Raw genomic sequence first — 21776 nt, forward strand, 5'->3', positions numbered from 1 at the left:
GTTTTGCAAACACAAATTGTCAAAAATTACCTTAATATTTAAATTATTCCGGTAAAGCCCTTCATCAATTATGCTGTAGGGTCATAATAGGAATTTCTTAGCTAAATCTGTGATTGTTTTAATGACTAAAATAATACAAAATTTTCAATTCTTGTGAACTCCATCATATAGACATACACTCTTTGCGATGTACATTTTAACAGCTTCTACAGGGTGAATGCATTTTTAATGACTTAAGAGGTGGAGAACATGAACAAGTTAATTGTATTTCATATGAATATGTGAAATATACCTGTCATTAGATATGTAAAGAATGATATACCTAAAACTCTTAATGGAAAATCTTAAAATCCTTACTCAATAACCTGCAGAATATGCATAAGTAGTGTGCCACATATACATTAAGTTTATATCCATACATTAATTTCATATAGTAGCATACACAATATGGAAGAAATGAAAATGAAAATGAGTCACAACGTACACATACTCATATACCTTTTATTACAGACAAATAACAGAATATAAAGTAAATCAAATGGCAGTTGTATTGTTTACAAGGGCACAATCACATATCGGGGCTATTTTGTGTAATAGATTGTTGAATCTGTAGGTTATTAGCTAGAATAAGCTACATGCTAACTGGACTCTTAATGTAATCAGATCTGCTCAAAACTGATTAATCTGTCTATTGAAGTGGAAGGCAGGCTCTTACAACAAAGCCATTTTTATTTGGACAAAAGGGCTGATGTATCTCTCCTTTGTCTGGCGGAACTGGCATTTAAATAACCACGAGAATGGGATCTGACAAGGGAACAGCAGCACTAAATTTTAATAAGGTAAATGGTGGCGCCCTTTTTATTTCATTTTTTCTCTACAATTTATGCAAAGCCTGTAGTCTTCAAATGAGATTTCTGTCCAACTGCACCCTCTTTAAATAATTTTTGCCTCAGCATTTGCCACTTCTTTAATTGCTGCTGACTGATTGAATTAATGGCTGTTGATGCTGATGTTGTGGAGAAAAGTCAAAGGGTTTGCGGTTCTCTGTGTAGCCATAAAGTTTGCGGAGGGCCACACGAGCTGCTTCCTCCTCAGCTGCTAAAACTGTTTCTCCTGGACCTTGAGCCAGAAGCTTCTTGTCACTGAATTAACATAGAGGCAAACAGAGACAAGACAAAGATATAATAAATATGCAGACCATGCATAAAACACATTTTACAATCAAGTGCATTATGATTTATCTGCATCTCCCTCGAATTTCAAGTGTAACTTGATATGACTTCATTTTTATAGCATCAAGTGTTTTTGGAAAATTTGGAATTAATTTAAAAATGTCAATCTGCTCTACAGCATACAAATCAACACACATACCTGTACAAGCCAACGAAGTACAGTGGCAGGACGGTGCTGGCTCCAGCAGACCGAATGAGACGAGGCTCTGGCAAAGGAACATTCTTCTTACTAAGCTCCTCCACCAGCAGTCCCATGGGGTTGACTACAGTCCACATATCAAAGAGATCCTTTCCTATCAGCTCAGTCACCAGGAAATCCTAGCAAGAGGGGGGAAAGGTGGAGGTAGTGAAAAGGAAACGGAAAAATGTCATACTTCTACATAAACACAAGAGCAAACTGAAGAGTGGACAAATTCTAGTTTCTTTAAACAATGATACTGGGCAGCAAACCTCCTACCCTGAGAAATAATCCGGTTCGCTGTGCTCCACTGCTTTCCTGTAGAGCTCCAATCACTGCCATGAATGTAGAATAGAGCACATCATCGGGAACAGGAAATTCTGCACTCATTGTTAGGTCTTCAATTCCAAGATTTCTTGCAACATAAGTCACAACTGCTGGACTGGTGAGGTGCCCTACAATACCCTCCACCCCCTCACCCGGCAGGCTGGGAAAGCTTGCTCTGCACCAGTCGGTAAGGAAGCTTTTGACAAAGCTCGTTCCCTTTTCACTCAGCTGAATATTATCTTTCAGAACAAGAGCGGTGGTCTCAGAGTCCACACCTAACCCTTTTCTCCTCTCTTGCTCTGCCTGCAGGTAACAGGGGTTGATGAAGGCTGTTTTCAGTAGGTCGAGGGAGAAGTTCTCCTGGAGGCGGGTGCTGAAAGACTGGACCTCAGCATGGTAATCCCAGTGAGGCTGTTGGGACCTGAAAGACAATCAAATATGGAGAAAACTCTTAGTCCTAACTTGCTTTTGCAGAAACACTGTAAACCGGGTTATATATACTAAGTAAACTGTAATAAATGATCACTGGCGATGTTAAGGTTATGCAAAAACTCCATGTCTCGTGTAACACATGTGAAAGCAATTATAAGCCCTTTTCAGACATACAGTCTTTTCCATTAATTTGATGGAAACTGCACATGTTGGCTTCATTTCTGAATGTGCACCTTGGTCAGTTTTCCATAAAATTCAGGCAGTCAAATTCAATACTTACTGATAATTATAAATTATCTCTTAACTGACATATTAGCTAGCTAATTAGCTCAACTGACATATAAGCTAGAGGAGCAAATAAGCTATAATGGCTAGCTGCACTCCTAGCTTCATTTGCAAAACTCTGCACATGCTGCTAAACAAGTCTGCACTGCAAACGTGTTGAATGTCAATACAATGTTGTCTATCTTAATCCTGTAAAGACGGATAACAACACACTGTCTTTTACCTCTAATACATTAATGGCCTTGAGATGCTCTCTAGTGAGCGCTGGTGTTAGCTAACGTTACCGTGGCTTCGGCGGCGGAGGTCCTTCGAGCTTTAGCTTCTTTGCCATCAGGTATGTGTACGCTTTCATCCACCGCTTCTTCTCTCTGACTTGTGATAATGACACATTTCTGCAAGCACGCTGGCAGTGAATCCCTAATGTTAGCACACCACGATTTAGTATGTACCCCGACGCCATGTTGATCCACTGACAGCAGAGTGCAGCAGCAAAAAGTGTCCGACGCGGGACAACAAACTACATCCGGTCCTCCAAACCGGCCGGAACACTAATGACCACGCGTTACCATGGAGACAAACATAAACTGTGAGTAACGTTAGCTAATGGAGCGGACTGTTGAGTGATATTTATCAGATTAGGCAACTAACAAACTGCCACTAAGCTTACAACAAAACATAAAATATTACTTTGGTTTCTTCTGCTCGCTTTTTTGGTCTATTTTTTGCGAATTTCAAGGAACAATGGAAGGTAAATTTGTGACAGCAACTCAAGTACAAGGAAGAGATGCCCAGAAAACTTCTGCTATTACAAAGGATGCAGCTCAAGATGACTTGGAAAATGGCAAGCAAATGGAAAGCTCACCTCAAGAGAAAAAGGAAAAATATTCTGGGCCACGAATGACCAAGAAATTCCTGAAAGACCACTGTAAGCAGAATAAACTTTACTCCACACCTTGCCTGAATGATACACTGTATCTGCATTTTAAAGGTTTCTCCACCATTGAGAACTTAGAGGAGTACACAGGACTGAAGTGTCTCTGGCTGGAAAGTAATGGCCTCCAGCGCATTGAGAACCTGGATGCCCAGACCGATCTACGCTGTTTGTTCCTTCAGCAGAACCTCATACACACGCTGGAAAACCTGGAACCTCTGAAAAAGCTCTGCACCCTGAATGTCTCCAACAACTACATACACGTCATAGAGAACATCTCCTGCCTTGCTGAGCTGAGCACTCTGCAGATTGCTCATAATAAACTGGAAACTGTGAGGGACATTGAGCATTTAAGTCAGTGTCCAGCCATTAGTGTGTTGGACATGTCTCACAACCTGTTATGTGACCCAGAGATCCTTCCTGTGCTGGAGGCTATGACAGAGCTAAGAGTCCTCAATCTGATGGGAAATGAGGTCGTGAAAAAAGTCCCAAACTACAGAAAGACCATGATCGTGCGCCTCAAGCAGCTCACTTTCCTTGATGATCGCCCCGTGTTTCCCAAAGACAGGGCTTGTGCAGAGGCTTGGGCAGTGGGAGGGCTGGAAGGGGAGCGCAAGGAGAGAGAGCAGTGGGAAACACGAGAGAGGAGGAAAATTCAGGACAGCTTGGAGGGAATGGCGATGATTCGAAAAAAGGCTCTGGAGAGACGACGCCTTCGAGAGCTACAGGAGAAAGGTGAACACCTACTTGACCATATGAATGCATACTTTATTTTCCTAGTGCACATACTCGGGGCAATTACTAAATGTGGCTCTGCATCTATAAACTGTATATTTTGCTTCATTTTAGGGGAAACTGATGCTCCCAGCACTCCAGAGACTCCTTGTGAGGAAAACAACACTCAGATTTTGGCTTCTTCCCAAGATGAGAAGATCGAAGCTTTTGTGCAGGACTGTCTGGATGCTCATGAAGAGTTTTTGCAGTGTCAGTCAAACCAGGACCTCAACGAACATCAGCCAAACAGCGAACATGGAGAATCAGGGCAGCTAGGTCAAGTACTGCAGACAGAGCAGGAAGAGAAACATGAACAGGACCAATCAGAGATAAAGCAGTCTGTGAGAGAAGAGAAAGAAAGTGTGAATCCAGAGGAGTCAGCACAAGAGCACGAAAGTGCAGTTGGAAATATCTTAGAGACAGAGATAGTAGAAGATAATAAGCAACAAGACCAGCCACGTGGAATCCAGTTCATGAGAAATGACAAAGTGAGAGAGCAGTGGGAGAACAAACAGCCTCCTCTGGTCAGGGCAATTCCTTCTAAAGCAGACGAGGTCCTACATGTCCCTGGACCACTGGTTACAGAGCTGGAGAACGCAGAGCAGCTGGAAACCATTCAGCTCCCACTAAGTCGTGAGCTACGTATTGATGACCTGCCTGACTTGGAGGAAATAGAAACAGAAGATTTTCCTGGAATTCTCTCGTCTCAGCAGGTGTTCAAACCAAAAATAGAAGTACTATCAGGAGGCAGTGATGACGAAGAACCAATGGGTATTGAGAGTAACAGCATCTCCACCTTTGGTCCAGATAAAAAGTCTTTGTTCTTAATGAGTGACTGTAACAAATCAACTGGTGTCTCTTGCAATTCGTCACTGGTTTATCCAGAGGATGAGGACGATGCCATTTCCGTCCACGAAAAATCCAAAACAAAACAAACCTCATCTCCATCACGATGCCTGATTGAAGAGCTCGACTAATGCTTTCAAATTTGAGAGCATTTTTAGCTAGATAGGCCCTGCCTGAAAAGCAGCAGCTTTAGATAAAATGTAACGCGGACAACCACAAAATTGTCACACATTAGGAGCTCAGTCAGGGCACATCTTTAATTTTAAAAAATAACTATTTAGCCTGTGAAAATAGTGAGAAGTAATTAATTGTTTAACATATGTGCTAAAGAATTTCACAGCCATTGTGTTGTATGATTGTCATTATTCTGTGGTAACAATAAATCGTAACTTTATGTAGTTGGTGTTCTTTGAGAAAAAAAAAAGCTTTGTCAGCTAATAACATATCTGATAATATTCCTCTGTAAAAACTTTGACATCAGCATTAAGCAGATATGATTTAAAAATGTATCCAGTTTAATTTTTTTTTTTAAATGAAAAAAAAAGCTTAAATTCATAAAGCATTTGGTAAATGTGTGACAGATATGTTTCTTCTTTACAGAACAGTAAAATGATAATAATGTGTTCATTCTATTAAAGGACCAGTATGCACCTCCCCTCCAGACATTTATTTAGGTATTTGCAGATCCGTAGCTTTGTCTCTTCAAAAGTAAGGTTATATCCTGGCGGTTTCTCTCGCTCTTCTATAGAAGAGGTACTGAGCCCCAAAAACTGATAACCAAGCCCTACAATACTCTGTCCCCTTCAGTGGGGGGCACTGGACATCTTAAACTGCTCTGGGGGGCTGACCTGGGGGTAACAATCTCAGATGATGACTGGGGTAATGTGTGGCTGAGCTCATCTGGCTGTTTGTCCACCAACAAAGTTAAGGAATCTCAATTCACAATTACCCATAGGCTCCAGATTATACCAGTGCTACGGAATAAATTTAATCCTACACTTTCCAAATACTGTAATAAATGCAAGATTTCAGAAGGATCATACTACCATTGCATCTATGATTGTCCCTCTATTCAATATTTCTGGAGAAAGGTTGGAAAAGAAATTTCCGGCATATTTGGTAAAGACCTGGAGCTCACTCTGCTGTCCTGCATCCTTGGACTACATCCGGTACTGAACTTAAAACCTTGTAACCAAATACTTGCGTTTTAGTGGAAGTCTGTGTAGGAAAGTGAGAGTATTTAGTTGGTTGCAATTTGCAACCAAACAGCGAGATCCCACTACATACTTTTATGGATTCATTTAAAAAAAAAAAAAAAAAAAAGGACAACACATCATAGGTATGGTTTTACTTAACTGTATTAGATTTCCAAGTCCAACTCACATAATCACTCTCTCTGCAATAAATATACAACGTGTTACCATCGCAGAGTTGCATGTCTCCACGCCGCAGCTCTACTTCCTATTCTGGTAAACTACTCTATACTGTATCTCTGGATGAGTTCCTTCCAAAGCTCCTGAGTGGCATGAACAAATATTTACAACATGTCATACACAGCAGTGGGCAAGATTTGAAATTAAAACAAAACATGAGAAAATGGAATAGGGTGAAATAAGAGTAAAAAAATAAAACTGTACATGTATTAAATAAACAAAATCAAAATATCCGTCCTGTGTGCAACAGGTCTTGCAGATGCCAGGGTCTCCTGACAAAGGGGCTGAGTGCAGCGAGTAGCTAAACATTTGACACATAGAATAAGGGATAATACGTTCTTATGTCATGCTGATGGCTGAATTACAGACAAACTCTAACGTCGCAACCACACCCAGGTGTTGACCAGCCAGAAAGCGACAGTGACAGAGTACAGGATCAACTCTCGTTTTGCTCGCTCCTTGTTCTCTTCTTCCAAATGTTGCAGTCTCCGATTCAACTTGATGAGCTGTTGATAAATCAAGAATTTTTTTCTTTGTCACAAGGGTTCCATGACTAGCTCTTGCATGACAAGACTGAGATAATGTATTGAGAACTAACCTGACGTCTAAGTGTTGTTGCATCCACCACAGTCATGTCATCCGTTGTCCCATCCAGAGAGGCTTCATATGTTGATAAAGCGAGCCTTGAAAACAGAACAGTCGCTTTAGGAAATGCATAATTCAACCAGTGACAACAGAGTGCAACATTTACACAGTACAGGTAGAATATACTGCATAGCTTAACAATAGCAACATTTGCTTTCTTAGAGAATTTTTCTGACAAGCTTAATCTCATTTTTGACCTGGAATGAAAACACAAGGCAGGAAAGGATGAGGACAAGGAAAGAGGAACAGAATGAAGTGCCAGGTGAAGTTACCTGGAATCATGCAGGGGGTTGGAGCTCGAAGCCGACCCCCCTCGCAGTGATGGTTTGCTGAGGAGGTGGGGAAAGACAGAGTTGGGAAAAGGAAAAAAAGAGATATAGAGAAACAGTGTTGCATCCGTGCACACAACTTGCATGTCGTTCGCAAACCTGGACTTTTTGTGTTTTCTAACAGGCTAATCTTTCTTGACCTTTATGATGTCTGATTTCACACAAGTCCTCTTAAATTAGCTTATTTTTCATGGTCCTTTTAACATATGTCACTAATCTAAAGGTTTTGTTGTCAAGAGCCTTTCACATAACAGAAAGTATGAGTATACATCTGTGATTTACACAGAGAAGATTCCTGCTTTAACTTCATGCCTTCCTCAGGAAAGCAAACAGTAAAAAGTTCAAACTGTTACAAAACCCTAAGAAAGGTGGAAGTTGAGATGTGTATGTAATTATTTAGAGGTTCTTTCTGTCCATTATTAAACTCATATGCTCTGCACACGTGCCGTTTATTTGTTTTTGTTGATTTTGCTTTTAATTTATGATCCTTGAGCAAGTGTGAACTTCAAGTCAAACTACGCCTTTTGTAGGCATCTGAACAAACTGATTAAAAAAGCTGGCTCTGTGGTTGGAATCAGCTTGAAGTCATTGGAGGATGAGGTGGAGAAACAGGCACTGAGCAAGATGGAGGCCATTCTGACAAACACGGATCATCCACTTCATATCTGCCTCAGTGAACTACAAAACATCGGTGGTGGACAGCTCCTATCCCTGCGCTGCAGGACAGAAAGATTCAGAAAATCTTTCTTACCATCAGCAATTAGACTATTTATTTCTAAAGTAAACAGATGAGAACCCAGACAATTGAATTTCCCTTTAGGGATTCATAAAGTTATTGTATTGTATTGTTGATTTCCTTAGTTTCCTTATTTCCTTAAGGAAATTCACTTTCCTCCAAAGTGAAGCAAAAATTTAAGTGCCACATCCTCATAAAACTCAAACATTACCAATTTCCACCAGAAATAAAAAAAAAAAATCAGTGAGAGTTCACTCCTGCATTAGCTTATACTTGAGTGGAATGTGTGTAGCAGTAGTGGCCTGAACTGAACCAAAGCCGCATACTAGCGAGGTGCATAAAAAAACGTTTCTTTGTTTTCTGTGATTAATACATGCTTATTAATATTGTTAATGGAAGTTAGAAAAAGTAATTTGGAAAATGGTCACATAATGTTTGGAACTAAACACCAGATATGTACCTCTCCCCTTTCCTAAGCACACTGTGCTTAAGAGCAGAAACCAAATTAAATTCAATATAATATTTCAGGAAGATATCTGCTGCAGTCTGTATTTTCCTGACTGACCAACATCAATTAGGTCAATTGTTGATGATCGGGAGGTCACCTGCGAGGGTTTTCATCCAAGACCTCCAGGACCTGCTGGTAGGCCCGACGTGTAGTGGACTGGATGAAAGATAGAACACCACTAGCGCTGTACAGGTTGTGTTCTTCAGCCACGGAGAGAGGGGGACATGGGTGAACAAGGGCTGGGGGGGACGGGGTCGCACTGCTCAGTACCCACCATTACAAGCAGAGGGAAAGGGAAGAAAAAGACAAAAGAGGATAGGAGAGGAGGATGAGGAGGAAGGAAAGGGAGAGAAATAAGGAAAAGAAACCGTCCTCAACTGAGTTCGCAAAACCGAGTGAAAGCAAATCAAAGTGACAGCCAAAGACTGAATCTAGCAGCTACAAACGGTGCAGTGAGTATAATACAGCCAACAAGAAACAGATATGCACAATAAAATTACTCTAATTTCAATTATTCAATAATGGCCACCGTTCAAGCCACACAAGAAGCAGTGACCTCATCAACAGCACAGGAATTCCATATGTAGCTGTAGAACAGAAAGTGATCAGTAGACCTACAAGGTAAAATGTCTTTTTTGCCCCACATTTATATAATTAATATGTTTAAAAACCATGTTCCAAACTTTCCCCATCTCTGGAATTTTCAGCCTAATTAATAAAACTGCATAGCATATGTAGTGTAAACCAGACTTTTCAGTCACATTAGTAAAACTTAGTCAGATGTACTTAAAATTTAAACAGCATTGTGTTAAATATGTACATCCAGTGTCATAAATTTTCTTTCATTGGTTTTCTGCTATGTTTTGTTCTGTGTCCAGCTGTGTTGCTGAGAAGCAAATGTGGTTTTCCAATGTGTTTCTACATTAAGAAGCAATATTGCTAATTTGTTTCTCCTAATTCTGATATCGTTACACATCTTACCAGCGTGTCTGAAATATTTAACATCATGACGTTAATGGATTAGTGTCAATGACAAAAACAACTGGATTCTGCATTAACAATGAAAGCAGCAAAAGTCACGCAGTAACGCAACAGCTTGTTGCGCCGATGACAACAGCCAGCCAGCTACTGCATGTCAATGACGAAGGGACAAAAGAAACCATAAAACCCAAAGAAAGATGCAGCCTACAACATGCAAATAGAAGATAAGATGGAGTTGATATCTAGTAATATCTAGACCAATACTCACGCAGGATCATTGCGCATCAGCTGATTGTTGATTGTTGCTGACTGACGAACAGCTGCATTCTCACTTGCTGAGCGTTCCCGCCGTGAACGTCCTTGGGTTCGCAACTGCAAGAAATAACAACAAATTATTTATTCAGGTTTTGGTTTACTGTAAGGACATTGTTAATTCAAAAACTGGACTTTTTTTTTTTTTTTTTTAAAACAATAAATTAACAATTTATTGCTTTATTGCTTATTCACTTACCATCTCCTCACTGTCTGGTGCTGCCCGTTGCTCCTCTTCCAGGAAGTCCAGGGGCCGCTCAGTAAGGGTAAGGACTCGGGGTGGAGTTTTGAGTGACAGGGCTTCTAGTGGTGTTGATTGGATAAGGTCCAAGTCTCTGGGTCTGGAGAACTGGGTATCATTGCTTTCTCCTGGCAAACACAGATTGGAATTTAAGGTTAATGTGAGATTCTGAGCTATTTTTACTTCAAGTAATTCAAAAAATGTGTTCTGATGAACAAAAGTTAAATAATGATGTCTAGCAGGCATTACACGTATTGTGACTGGCATGTCTGTGTGGTTACAGATTTTTATTAATTTTCAGTTTGAAGCAGCTGACATTATATCAGTGCTGACAGTGAAGCAGCCATTGGGGGCAGGACGGACACAGTAAAAGACATATCTATTATCTATCAATGGCTGCGACAACACCACGTAATAGTTAAGACTATGGTCAGCTGACAGACACTGATGAGGTGCAGAGTCCATGTGTTATAAAGGACTTTGAACAATACAGAAAAGACAGCCCCGAAGTTGACACGTTTCACAATTCAACAGGCATTAAATGTCATATCATGAAGGACAGTATCATTCCCTCTAAAAATTAACAAAACACTACTTACTAAATGAAATACAGACATTGAATAAGGTGGTGTGTTGTGTGTGCCACACGTAAAATAGGCTATGTCAAGATAATTGTCATATTCAGTGATGTTTTGTGTCCCTCAGCTTTTGACACACAGTAATGGGTATATGCAGCTTGTATGCTGCATGTTCCTCTCCAAACAAAGCTGTTGCTTTCCAATATCGTCTGTGAAGTCTGGGATTAACAAGTCAGACGTTTTAGAGTATTCCTTTCTATCATTGAACCATACCAACCTGCAACCACAATTCTCTCCGGGACTTGCATTATGACACTATGGGGGACTTCCTGTGATCCAACATTGGGGTCATCATGGGCTTGAGGAGCCACTTTGAGCATTTCTGGGATGCGCATCCTCTGGCTGATTCCTTCGGTGTACTCCAGCTCATACTGAATACGGTTGATCTCTGCCATCTCAGCCGTAGGGGAGGGAAATGCTGCTCCGTTCATTTTGCTGTATGAAACGATTTGTTTACAGAAGTAAATGAGAAATCATTGAACTAAAATAGTTTCACTTTCAGCCCTGTTGAACTTGCTACTCCTTACATTATTACTGGCACACCTTATTCTATTTCTGTCACTACATATTTATCACAAAACAATACTCTTCTGTTGAATATCTTGATACTGAAACCGTGGGGTAGGGAGGGGTTAGAGACCGAAACATACTCGTGACAACATCATATGATGAAAACAGTGTCTTCTGATTCCATAAAGGGACACAAAGGGAAACCATTCACCGGTTAGCAAGCAATACTGACTGTGGCATTTAACAACCGCTGTTCCCAAGACAGAATCAGTTTCATTAATGCTAGCATAATGCTAACACCAACGACGATATGGATAACTGGCTGATACCTGAAAGCTAATACAGTAACTGTATAAAAGTTTCTGAAACTAACAATCACTAACAAATAAAAGAAACGTGTTGGAGTCTAAAGCTTTAGTTTACTTTTCGTTGAACAGCTGAAAAAAGTGGCAAATAACACCAAAGCTCAGCGCAAATTCAAGCTAGCGCGTTAGCATCGGTTTCTTACCGTCTGGTTAGTTGCCAAATATAGATATCTCTCCAAACAATGTCTTTTTCAGATTGTAAACGAAATAAAACTTCCAAATTTTCTTCGAAATGTAGCGCTACATAAAAGTACAGCGAATGTTGACGCTGTCGAGCATCTCCTTCTGTTGATCTGAGAGAGGAAGCTCCTCTCGTCTTCCTGTTCGTGTTGCGCATGCGCAGCCTGAGTCTGGCGCGCCTCCGGAAGTTTTGCGGAGGTTGGTGACCTATTTCCGCCACCTGCTGGATGGAAGAAGTTAATTTACTGACGGTGTGCTTATTCTGTACAGTGAGATATCAGTTCGTGGATTTAATTTTTAAAAAGTTGTGCAGCTCATACCGGATACGGTTTATCTCTGCCATCTCAGCGGTAGGGGATGGAAATGGTACTTCATTCAGTTTCTTTAACATTTCATTAAGAACAGTATGACAACATTTCTTTAAGAATGGTGTTTTTGAAACACATACTATGGCATCTATTTATCAACATTACTATGCTATGGTGTTTTTAGATGACATGCTATTCTACGGCATTTTTTCAACATCATACTATACTATGGTGATTTTGTTTTTTAACCACACACTATACCATCATGTTTTCTGAACCACATACCATAGTATGTGTTAACTATAACCACATGCTATATTATGTTGTGTTCTTTTTACACAACATGCTATAGTATGGCATTTCTTTTGTCATCATGCTATACTACGGTGTTTTTTCAACGTCATTGTTTTTTGAGACGACATGCTACACTATGACTTTTTTTTTAACCAGATACTATACTATAGTGTTTGTTAAATCACATACTGTACTAGGGCATTTTTTATTGGCATACTATACTATTGCGTTTTTTAACCACATACTATACTATGGAGTTTTTCCAACCACATATCATCCACACTGTTTACTGTTTGCATGAGCCTCACATGGAGAGTCACACAAAAGCAAGTCTATAAAATGTGAAAGTGTAAAAGTAGGACTAGGTCCCGTTGACACCAATGATTTTCAAGGATTTCTAATGTTGTAAATTATGTACACCACCATTTAATACAGTTACAATACATAACTGACCAGCAGTTAGATAGCATTATGCTATATTAAGTTATGCTAATGCAACTGTCTGTGGCGCTAGCTAGCTAACACCCCTGCTGATGGGTCATTTGACATTAGCTTTATGTCAGATATTTTATATGTTGCTTAATAAGCAACAATCAAACCATTTTTTAAAAAAATGTAAAATAATGTCTATAGCCTATATGTTATCTACTGTGGAGCTAAAGTCAGAGCAACATCAGCATCTAAAAAGAAATTTAATCTTATAATCTATCCATTAAAATCTTGGCAATTTCTATTCAGTCCTGTGGTGTAATTTTCGGTGTTGTGGTGCTTTTTGGTCTATGTAATTCTCAGAGGCCACCCTCCCTGAACCTGGTTCTGTCAAAGGTTTCATCTTGTTTTTTCTGTTATTCTATAAAAAAAAAATTAAGCTCTAATCAACTTATCTGTACTGCATTTTTAATGTTTTTCCATTGAAGTAATTACATTTTATCTATGTTATAATTTTTTCTTGTATTTTTTATTTTTTATTTTTTTGTTGTCTGCAAAGCACCTTGACTCACCTCTGTGTAAATAGGTGCTTGCTGTTGAAGGTTTTTTTTTCTTCCCAGTGCTGCCTGAGTTTGCTCATAAGGAAACTTTGAACTTGTTGAATTCCTCTCTATAATTTTGCAAGTTCCTTACATTACTATGTGCCTTGAGATGAGATATGTTATGAATTGGCACAATGTAGATAAATAGAAAAAGAACAGAAAATCAAATTAATGCATTCCTATTTTTATCCACAAAGGGTGTAGATTTTTTTAACAGCATATCTTTGTCGAAAAATTTGAGGATTTTTTAAAAAATATTTTTTAGTTTTTTTTTAATACATCCAAACATACAGCATAATTTATTATAGAGGTTAAATAAAGCATGTCTGTCTGTGTTAATAATAATTCCTACACATGTGAGGGTCTCAGGGGCTTTGGGGAGATGGCCCCACGGTGACTGTGGGTGGTGCGTTTACTCGCAGCCATTCAAAGGCTGCTGTTGACATGAGACAAGTCGTGCCTCTGCTTCTCCAGTGATCGGGGAAATCAGGAATATATCAATGATACACACCAGCTTTGGAGTCGTGCCTATAGGCGGACTTGCTTAAATGTCAGGATGCTCATCGTTTGACGGGAACAGAGGCTGCGCCGACTGAACACTTCTCTCCGTGTGTGTAACTGGCTGAAATTATGTTCCCACATATTTTCATTTTGTGTGTGATATTGTTCAGCACCATGCACATCGCGTCATCTTTGGAACTGCAGCTTGGCATGTGAGTAACTTGTTGCAATCTGCATCGTTTGCACAGTTTTTTTTTTCATTCTTATTATTTCCATTTATTAGATTTTATGAACGATCAGGTGAATGAGAAAGTTAGGCTGCGCGTAAAAACGGACAAGCAACGTGCCATTGCGCACATTTTAAATCAAGACAGTTGCATAGCCAAGTTTTACAAATAACTAAACGTTTGCTTTTGTAAATGTTACTTTATTCTATGTGTTACTCTACTCGGTGCCCACTAGGAGTCTCTCTTTCAGGTCCTCCCCATGAGAATGCAAGTGTATTTTATAGCACCGCTGTAACGTGCGTCTGCACAATAACTTCCACAGGAATGTAATTTTTTGTATAGAACTCCACCTGAGGTTTCCGTATTTAAATAGACTGTGCAGGACATGATTGAAGGAATCGTTTTCATTACAGGAGAAGCAGAATACTTCCTCTAATTAACTTCAGGCTGCTGTGTATTGAAGCCAGATGGTTGGTGCAGCAGGACACCTCTGGACAGTTTACCTGCGCTGACAACACACACAAATACAGGATACCTTTATTAACGCAGTGCTGTACAGTTCAAACCCATAGATTTTTCTGATAAAATACACCAGTGCATGCATGTACATGAACAAGATAAAAAAAAATGTTTTTTTGTGTGGAATTTCATTGTTTTATTGGGAGCTTTGAAAGTTTACACATCTTTGAGTGTTTTCTTTCTAATCAAGCAAACAGGAAGAAACCTAACTATTTGACAAACTTGTGTCATGAGTTGATGTTCTTGTGACAGAACATATGTAGTGCATGTGGAAGATGATGTCTGTTGGATTGCTACAGTCCTGCAGCAGGTTTACACCATAATCTATCCTATCTCTCAGCTCAATCAACAACCGACCCCAACTATAGAGTAAAATAAAAACAAAGTGTAGGTTCAGGTCTTGGAAGTCATCCTAAAGCATTATTTTTGATTGCATCAGTCCATGCCTTTTTCCAATTATTTGTCGCATTTTTTATGCACAGGCCAAATGTTTGTGCTGAACAGGAGATGTCCATGTTGGGGCTCCGTCAGCCTTGTGTCCAGGCTTTTTCGCGCATGGTGAAAGTATGGAAGCAGGGCTGCACAAACCACCAATGGTGTATGGGTTATGAGAGGAGGTAAGAATAATCATAATTCCACACTGCAAAAATACTTTTACACATTAGTAGTTCAGAGACATTTCAATAAAAAGCATGTCTGGACTGGGTAGTTATGGACAAGCATGTTTTAGACAAACACCTATTTTAGCGAGTTTTCCCAGCCAAGTGCATTTGGCTGCACTGGAGTGACTTGGGTTCATTGTTTTTGCACAGTCTCTGTTTCTTTCTCACCTGACATTTTACTCGCATCATCTTTTGGAGTCAATATGAGTTGCATGAATTCTTGTTATTGAGCGAAACATTGTATTTTACAGTCTTGGAAATCATATTGTTTTCACGAAATGACTCGTAAGAGCTGATTATGTAACTACCTGAAACAAGTTATGGTAACAAAATCTTTCTTCCTCAGGATAGCATACTACACAGCATATAGGCAAGTATACAACATGGATCTGCACACAGTCTATAAGTGCTGCCCCGGCTGGACTCAGAAGGGGGAAGAGATGGGCTGTCTGCATAGTGAGTAACAGCATTTCACTGACATCACATAGGGCTAGATCAGTAATTAAAATGATGAAATACACACAAACATGAATGCAAAAGCAGCATTATGGTGTGTGATATGTTGTATCTGCAGGAGTGTGCGGCGCAAATACTTGTTTCAACGGTGGGAGATGTGCAGAAACTGGAGACCATGTATGTCAGTGTCCATCGGGTTTCAAAGGGACAAGATGCCAGTATGGTGAGTTTTCATTAAAATGAAAGCATCTGCCACAACTCACTCATTCTTATGGTAGAAAACTAAGTGCAGCTTTGACAGTCAGTAAACTCACTTCTGTGGATAACATGTTGTTAAATCTTTAATAGGCCCAGTTCAGACCTTATGCTTTCACTTTGCAAAAGCAGAATGAGCCTGTGGTGTAGTTGTGACTGGATGTTGCTGCTCTGTGGGGTCTCTGGTTAGTTAAAGGTAGAAGCAGTGCACTCTGGGAGGAAAGGTTTCCTTTGAAGGCGAGAGCCTGGAGTGTTGTGGCAAAGCCAGCTGAGCCTCCACTCTGTAAAAACTGTATGGTAATGAGGGCATTGTCAGTTCTGGTTTCATGTGGTAAAAAAGTAAAACCTATATAACTGGAAATGTGGTAGTGATATTTAATTCTAGGAGAACTAAAACATTTCTTTAATAAATTAAACAAGTGAAATTACATTTTGTCATGACAGATAACTTAAAGAAATAGTTGAACGTTTTTGAAATAGGGCAACTTGCATGTTCATTTTCTAATGGAAGGTTTGATGAGATGCTTCATATCACTCTAATATACACTGCCAATCAAAAGTTTGAACACACCTTCTCATTCAATGCTTTTTATTTATTTGGATTATTTTCTACATTATAGATTAATACTGAAGATTAACACTTTTTTGTTTACAACATATTTCCATATGTATTCTTTTATAGTTTTGATATCTTCCGTATTAATCTACAATATATAAAATAATTAAATAAAAACCATTGAATGCGAAAGTGTATCCAAACTTTTGACTGATAGTGTATACAGAATACCCAGCAAATATGTTGCTATACGACCAGCAGCTGGTTAGTATAGCTCACACCAGGTGTTTCTACAAGGACTGTTTCTCTGTTTCTTCTCTGCTGGTTTTCTGGCCTCTGCTCAGAGGATGGATTTGGAAAATTTGACAGAGCCATGCAAGCTTCAACTCCTATTTCCAGTCTCTGAACTAAGCTAAGTGACTGCTGGCCATAGCCTTATAATGTCTACACAAGTATGAATATCTTCCTATTTCCTAAAAACATATTCCTCTGAAATATTTCTTGTCAGATTTACTTACTAAACTGCATTTAAATACCAACTTATGACCTTGAGAAAAAAAAATTCTTGATGCTGAACATTTTGAGGACATCTGCAGAAAAAGAAACATACTATGCCAGTAACAGCCTCTGACTTCTAAATGAACTGCAGCTGAACAATACCAGGGATTGGTCACAATTTAGTGGCAAACAGGTTGTTTAAAACCTGATTGTCCCTCTTGTCTCTGAATGTTGTCTTTACCGTTTCTGTCAGTGTCTGTCCTTTCTACCGTCCAAACCCCTGCGGTGTACGTCAACAGTCTAACAGGGGGGTGGTTGTTACCGTTCTCGAAGAGTCCTGCAGAGACAGAATGGTGAACAGAGGATATTTGGTTCCTACCCCCCACATGCTCGCAAACATACAAACACACACAGTCGCCGCAGACGCTTTTCCATTTGATTCCTTGACTCTCCCTGCCTCAAGTTTTAACAGTTCTTCCTCTTGACTTTTCACACAAACGTGTTGTTGTTTGTTAGAGGTAGCCCTTGGGTTTGCTTTCACATGGGCTCTTTGGTTTTCACACACCCAGGTGGTAGATTGGGAAGGGAGATATTAGATCTAATCGGAAATCCTCCCAGTTTCTCCTTCTCTCTTTCACATCCTGTGCTTCGACCCTCCTTGGGAACTCACATTTTGCTCTTCTCTTTGTGTAAAATGCTTTTCCTTCTCTCCTCTCTCGAGACAGATTTATCCGCACTCTTCTGCCAGATTCATTATACAGGGAAGAGTCTGCCAAGCTCCTGTGTTCAGCCAGGTTCCTTCACTGAATTTTGGTTTGATTCAGGGGCAAATACATGCGTGAAATATTCAGTGTTGTAAGGATTTGAGCATTTTCCAATTTCTAGTATTTCTTTATTTAAAATAAAGGTTGGAGTACAAGAAGAGATACTGCAGTCTTAGCCCAATTGTTTTATAAAAGCAACATCTGCTTTAGCTATGCTCAAGAAAGAGTGGCATGTGGCCTGGGATATACAACACAGAGTTTGCCATCCGACAGTGTCATGTAGAAGACAGTAATAATGCTGTGAAATCAGTCCATGCATGTCCAGCAGATGAGGTTTTTCCATTGACGGATGAAGCAGTTACAAAAATACACAGAGCTGTTTGGAAATTTGGACAACTCATCCTCATCCGTAATTGATGAGAGCATTGATGTGAAAATCATCCCACGTAGTTTGATCGAGAGCCACCAACACACACAATGTTAATAGATTATAGACCTCTAGTGTTATCCAAAATGTGAAAATAGAACTTGTAGCACCTCATAAGTTAGATGGTGAATAATTCGGAATGATATGATAACTACGGAATATTTCATCTTTTTAAACCAGGGGCCCAAGGAAAACACCCCCAAATTGGACATAGTTTGTTTTCATATAAATAAAGATAGTTGTTAAAGAAATGTTTTGGACTAAAAGTAACTGAAAAGCAGAAAAATATGTGTATTTTCACATGGAATAGGTTCACTAATGTCAAACCTGCTCCCATAATCACAGACTTTTAACAATATAGGTTACAGGTTACAGTTTGTTACTGTCAATAATGCCTATTACCAGCATTCTACAGAAAGAAAATGAAGCTCCAGGGCAAAACATTGTGGTTGAAATTACCATGAGAGACCAGGAAACATGGAAGTCTGTATGTGCACATGAAGCCACCAGTTTTGTGTTGTGGGATTTTACATTCCAAGATGACAGACTTATTACTGTCCTGTATGTGATTCATGTTTGTTGGAGAGAAAGCAGATACAGTAAAGAAGCAGGAATGTTGACTTCTGTGGATTTATTTTGGACTAATAAGTTAAAGGTTACTGCCTTGCTTTTCTGTCATGATGTTTCGCAAGACTTCATCAGATTTATCATACGGTGTTCCCTGCATGTTCATATCCTTTCACATGTGCTTTTAATCACGCTGCATGTAATGTCTCCAGCATCGTCTGCAGTTTGTATATTAACCTGTCTTTCAGTTTCTATATTATATCCTGCACCTGTGATGGAGGCGATGTATGTGAGCTGCTGTTTCATAGCACAGATAAATCAGTCTCTTTAAATTCCCTCAAGAGAATTTCTTCCTTTTATTTGGGGTTAGGGTTATGTTATTTTATTGAAGTCAAGGGTGCTTGTTCTTGCTCAGATGCTTTTGAGGCCGTTCCATATGTGTGTGTTGAAGCAGACAGGTGTGCTTGTGTGTTTGTGTTGATGGGCCGGCTGTGGTTTAAGAGGTAAAGCAGGTTGCTCGGGTTTGCTAGTTGATCCCCTCTTGGATACACGTTTAGGCAATTGACTGAATAGACGCACTAACACCTTGTACGGTTGCTGCAATAAAGCAAAAACAGAAAAGTACTATGTAAGAGCAGTTTATTTGCCGTTTGATACAAACTGTGATAAAAGTCACTGTAGACATTTTTGTATTGACATTGGATCACATGACTGCTTGGATGCAAAGGAGGTTGCTCACAGTAACAGATCTTCATTTAACTCAGCTCTCCACAGCTCTATGGAGCTTTCCAGCATCTTTTTTTTTTTATTGTTCTGGTTTGGTGTTTTGGTGTTTTGGCTCACTCTCACTGCTCTCATCAGGCTGTTTTCCAGCTTCCTGCAGCAGGCAGCAGTTTTCAGCAAAAAACTGCTACAAACCCGCTGACATTACCTACTCAGCACCAAACAGTACACGCAGTGAGGTTTAGCGACTTGCTGGTGAGCACATGGGAGCATTTAACAACTCAAAAGTCATCTATGTCCCTCAGGAGATCAAAATCATAGCTAAGAGGTTTCTCTTTAGGGCATAATTAAGTTTGGTCTTAACTAGAAATGATGAGATAAAACAACTTCATCATTAAGAACTGAGATCCCTTAGATACAGGAAATAAATCAGTATTACCGAAAAGATACCGCATTTTTGTATGCCTTAAAAACTTAGCAGTGTAAAACAAAAGGCAACATGATTTTGTTCAGTTGATTAGCAACACTGAAGAACCAGTGGTTGTACAGGTGAAATGAATATGAAATAGGGACTAAAGTCCAGGCCATTAACACTACATGTTAATCGGCAGTCACTTCACAAAGTTTTCCAAGCTACTGTTCTACACTACTAAACTACAGGTTTTATAACGGCCACATTGTCCGACAAACTCACCATACACATGAATTAAAAACAACAGCAGTACTGTGAATTCAGCTTCATATAGAATGATTGATCTGAGAGGACGTTAGACGTGATAGAGGTTCCTAATCTCACATGTTAGTTTAGATCTCAGTTGGCTGGCCTGTGTTTTGCTCTGCACTGTCTATAAAAGACACAGAGAGCGTCTTCTTCCTGAAGGGGGTGTGGACAGCAGCAGCTCAGCTACATTTAAAGATACAGACACTGAAACAGCCTGTTTAGAACAGAACTAACACCAGGTGTTATACCGTCAATGAGAAATTAACTGTCTTTGCAGGGTTTTGAGCTGAAAATTGAAAGACACATTCTTGGAATATGTGTCTACACTTAATAGTGTAGACATATTTAATAATGTTTACACTTATTCAGATGCTAAGTAAAGTGGAAGGATGAAGGATATGGAGGGGGTGCTGTAGAGAGACAATATATATGCTGCTTCAGCACAGTTCAATAAATGGAGAACATACACCAACTGCAATGTAGAAGAGCAGTGCTGGCTGTGGTAACACTTCAAGTTAGAATCCATGCTCTGCTGCTTCTCCCCTCTTTTCAACACTCATCATTGATTGGTCTCTTGAACTTTGGAGTTCCGGCCAAGCTGTGGTGGTGGAGCCCACTGTGTGTTAAGGGGGCCACCTGCTTCCAATCTCTGATATGAGACAGTAGGCATCGTGGATGGAAATGTATGTCAGCCACTGACATCAAGGCCATGGTGTTGACACTGTGAGGTTATAAACAGCCTGGAAAAAGCCCAAATCATGTGCTGAGACACTGGAGCCTGCTTTGTAATAGTTGCATTTAGCCCTGCTTGTGAATACCAGTCTGTCTCACTCTATTAAGCCATGGATTAGGCTTTGCTTTGGTGAAATTGGTGTATGGGTCTGCATGAAATTAAGAGACCACTGGCACATAACTGTGTGAGGACAGAAACCATCTGGTCCTCACTAAAGAAGTCTGGCTGTTTTCAAAGCACTTTATAGAATAGTGGTTATTGACAGTGCTGAAGACTGGAACCTGTTCTACCGGAGGTTTTAGGGATGTAAGACAGCTAATGACATCAGCGGATATCAGCGATTTCTTGGGTTGTTAAGGTTGTGATAGATGCAGTGATAGTAATTGAAACAATCTTCTGTCTTTCGAGGAAATGCAAGGAAAAACAAGGTTTTGCTGTTCTGTCTTTGAAATATGTGCATACACAACCACGCTACCAAAGTCAAAGGAGAATTTATCGTTAAAAGAAATGATGTGCACCGTTAAAAGTGGACTGGACGGTGTTATTACCAGCCTTTCAGTCTGAGGAGCTTTGCGGAAAGCTTCATGGTTGTTTTGGTTGCAAATCCCATTTTCCTCACATGGGAATCTTCTGTCTTCATATGAATGTGAA

At 39.7% G+C, this 21776-nt stretch overlaps 4 protein-coding genes across 6 annotated transcripts in view; 2 read left to right on the forward strand and 2 right to left on the reverse strand.

Moving 5' to 3' along the window:
• Positions 1-481: 481 nt before the first annotated feature.
• Positions 482-2940, reverse strand: mrpl44 (mitochondrial ribosomal protein L44). Its single transcript, XM_023276972.3, has 4 exons — positions 2739-2940; positions 1690-2158; positions 1372-1550; positions 482-1142 (listed from the first exon to the last, which is right to left on the reverse strand). Exons 1-4 carry the CDS (start codon positions 2912-2914, stop codon positions 968-970), a joined length of 999 nt encoding a protein of 332 aa, XP_023132740.1. The 5' UTR covers positions 2915-2940; the 3' UTR covers positions 482-967.
• dnaaf1 (dynein axonemal assembly factor 1) lies at positions 2890-5661 on the forward strand. The gene is made up of 2 exons (XM_023276973.3): positions 2890-4120; positions 4235-5661. Exons 1-2 carry the CDS (start codon positions 3196-3198, stop codon positions 5134-5136), a joined length of 1827 nt encoding a protein of 608 aa, XP_023132741.2. The 5' UTR covers positions 2890-3195; the 3' UTR covers positions 5137-5661.
• Positions 5662-6345: 684 nt separating this feature from the next.
• Positions 6346-12034, reverse strand: mffa (mitochondrial fission factor a). Of its 3 annotated transcripts, XM_023276971.3 has the most exons (8): positions 11847-12034; positions 11046-11263; positions 10149-10318; positions 9906-10009; positions 8754-8915; positions 7356-7412; positions 7037-7121; positions 6346-6944 (listed from the first exon to the last, which is right to left on the reverse strand). In XM_023276971.3, the coding sequence occupies exons 2-8, from the start codon at positions 11257-11259 to the stop codon at positions 6813-6815; spliced, it is 924 nt and encodes a 307-aa protein (XP_023132739.3). In that variant the 5' UTR covers positions 11260-11263; positions 11847-12034; the 3' UTR covers positions 6346-6812. The 3 variants fall into 3 exon arrangements, with proteins under 3 accessions (XP_023132739.3, XP_035807217.2, XP_023132738.3); XM_035951324.2 differs by lacking the exon at positions 8754-8915 and having other exon boundaries at positions 11847-12033; XM_023276970.3 differs by lacking the exons at positions 7356-7412; positions 8754-8915 and having other exon boundaries at positions 11847-12030.
• A 1916-nt stretch (positions 12035-13950) lies between these two features.
• Positions 13951-21776, forward strand: part of megf6 (multiple EGF like domains 6) — a 61282-nt gene continuing 53456 nt past the window's right edge. Inside the window, exons 1-4 of the mRNA XM_023276937.3 lie at positions 13951-14229; positions 15246-15380; positions 15772-15881; positions 16000-16104. Of these exons, the coding sequence (XP_023132705.2) occupies positions 14147-14229; positions 15246-15380; positions 15772-15881; positions 16000-16104 (433 nt within the window). The 5' untranslated portion in view covers positions 13951-14146. The remainder of the gene's footprint in view (positions 14230-15245; positions 15381-15771; positions 15882-15999; positions 16105-21776) is intronic.

Source organism: Amphiprion ocellaris, chromosome 7 (assembly GCF_022539595.1).
Source record: "Amphiprion ocellaris isolate individual 3 ecotype Okinawa chromosome 7, ASM2253959v1, whole genome shotgun sequence".
Classification (NCBI taxonomy): Eukaryota; Metazoa; Chordata; class Actinopteri; family Pomacentridae; genus Amphiprion; species Amphiprion ocellaris.

Excerpts from the sequence above, each read along its gene's own strand:
- mrpl44 (XM_023276972.3), bottom strand. The coding sequence starts at position 2,914 with ATGGCGTCGGGGTACATACTAAATCGTGGTGTGCTAACATTAGGGATT. Across the intron at positions 1,551-1,689 it reads GAACCGGATTATTTCTCAGG|GATTTCCTGGTGACTGAGCT; the intron begins GTAGGAGGTTTG and ends CCCTCTTGCTAG. Across the intron at positions 1,143-1,371 it reads TACTTCGTTGGCTTGTACAG|TGACAAGAAGCTTCTGGCTC; the intron begins GTATGTGTGTTG and ends ATGTTAATTCAG.
- dnaaf1 (XM_023276973.3), top strand. The coding sequence starts at position 3,196 with ATGGAAGGTAAATTTGTGACAGCAACTCAAGTACAAGGAAGAGATGCC. Across the intron at positions 4,121-4,234 it reads TCGAGAGCTACAGGAGAAAG|GGGAAACTGATGCTCCCAGC; the intron begins GTGAACACCTAC and ends GCTTCATTTTAG.
- mffa (XM_023276971.3), bottom strand. The coding sequence starts at position 11,259 with ATGAACGGAGCAGCATTTCCCTCCCCTACGGCTGAGATGGCAGAGATC. Across the intron at positions 8,916-9,905 it reads CTGATGCGCAATGATCCTGC|TGCGACCCCGTCCCCCCCAG; the intron begins GTGAGTATTGGT and ends GGTACTGAGCAG. Across the intron at positions 7,413-8,753 it reads TTGGATGAAAACCCTCGCAG|CAAACCATCACTGCGAGGGG; the intron begins GTGACCTCCCGA and ends CCACCTCCTCAG.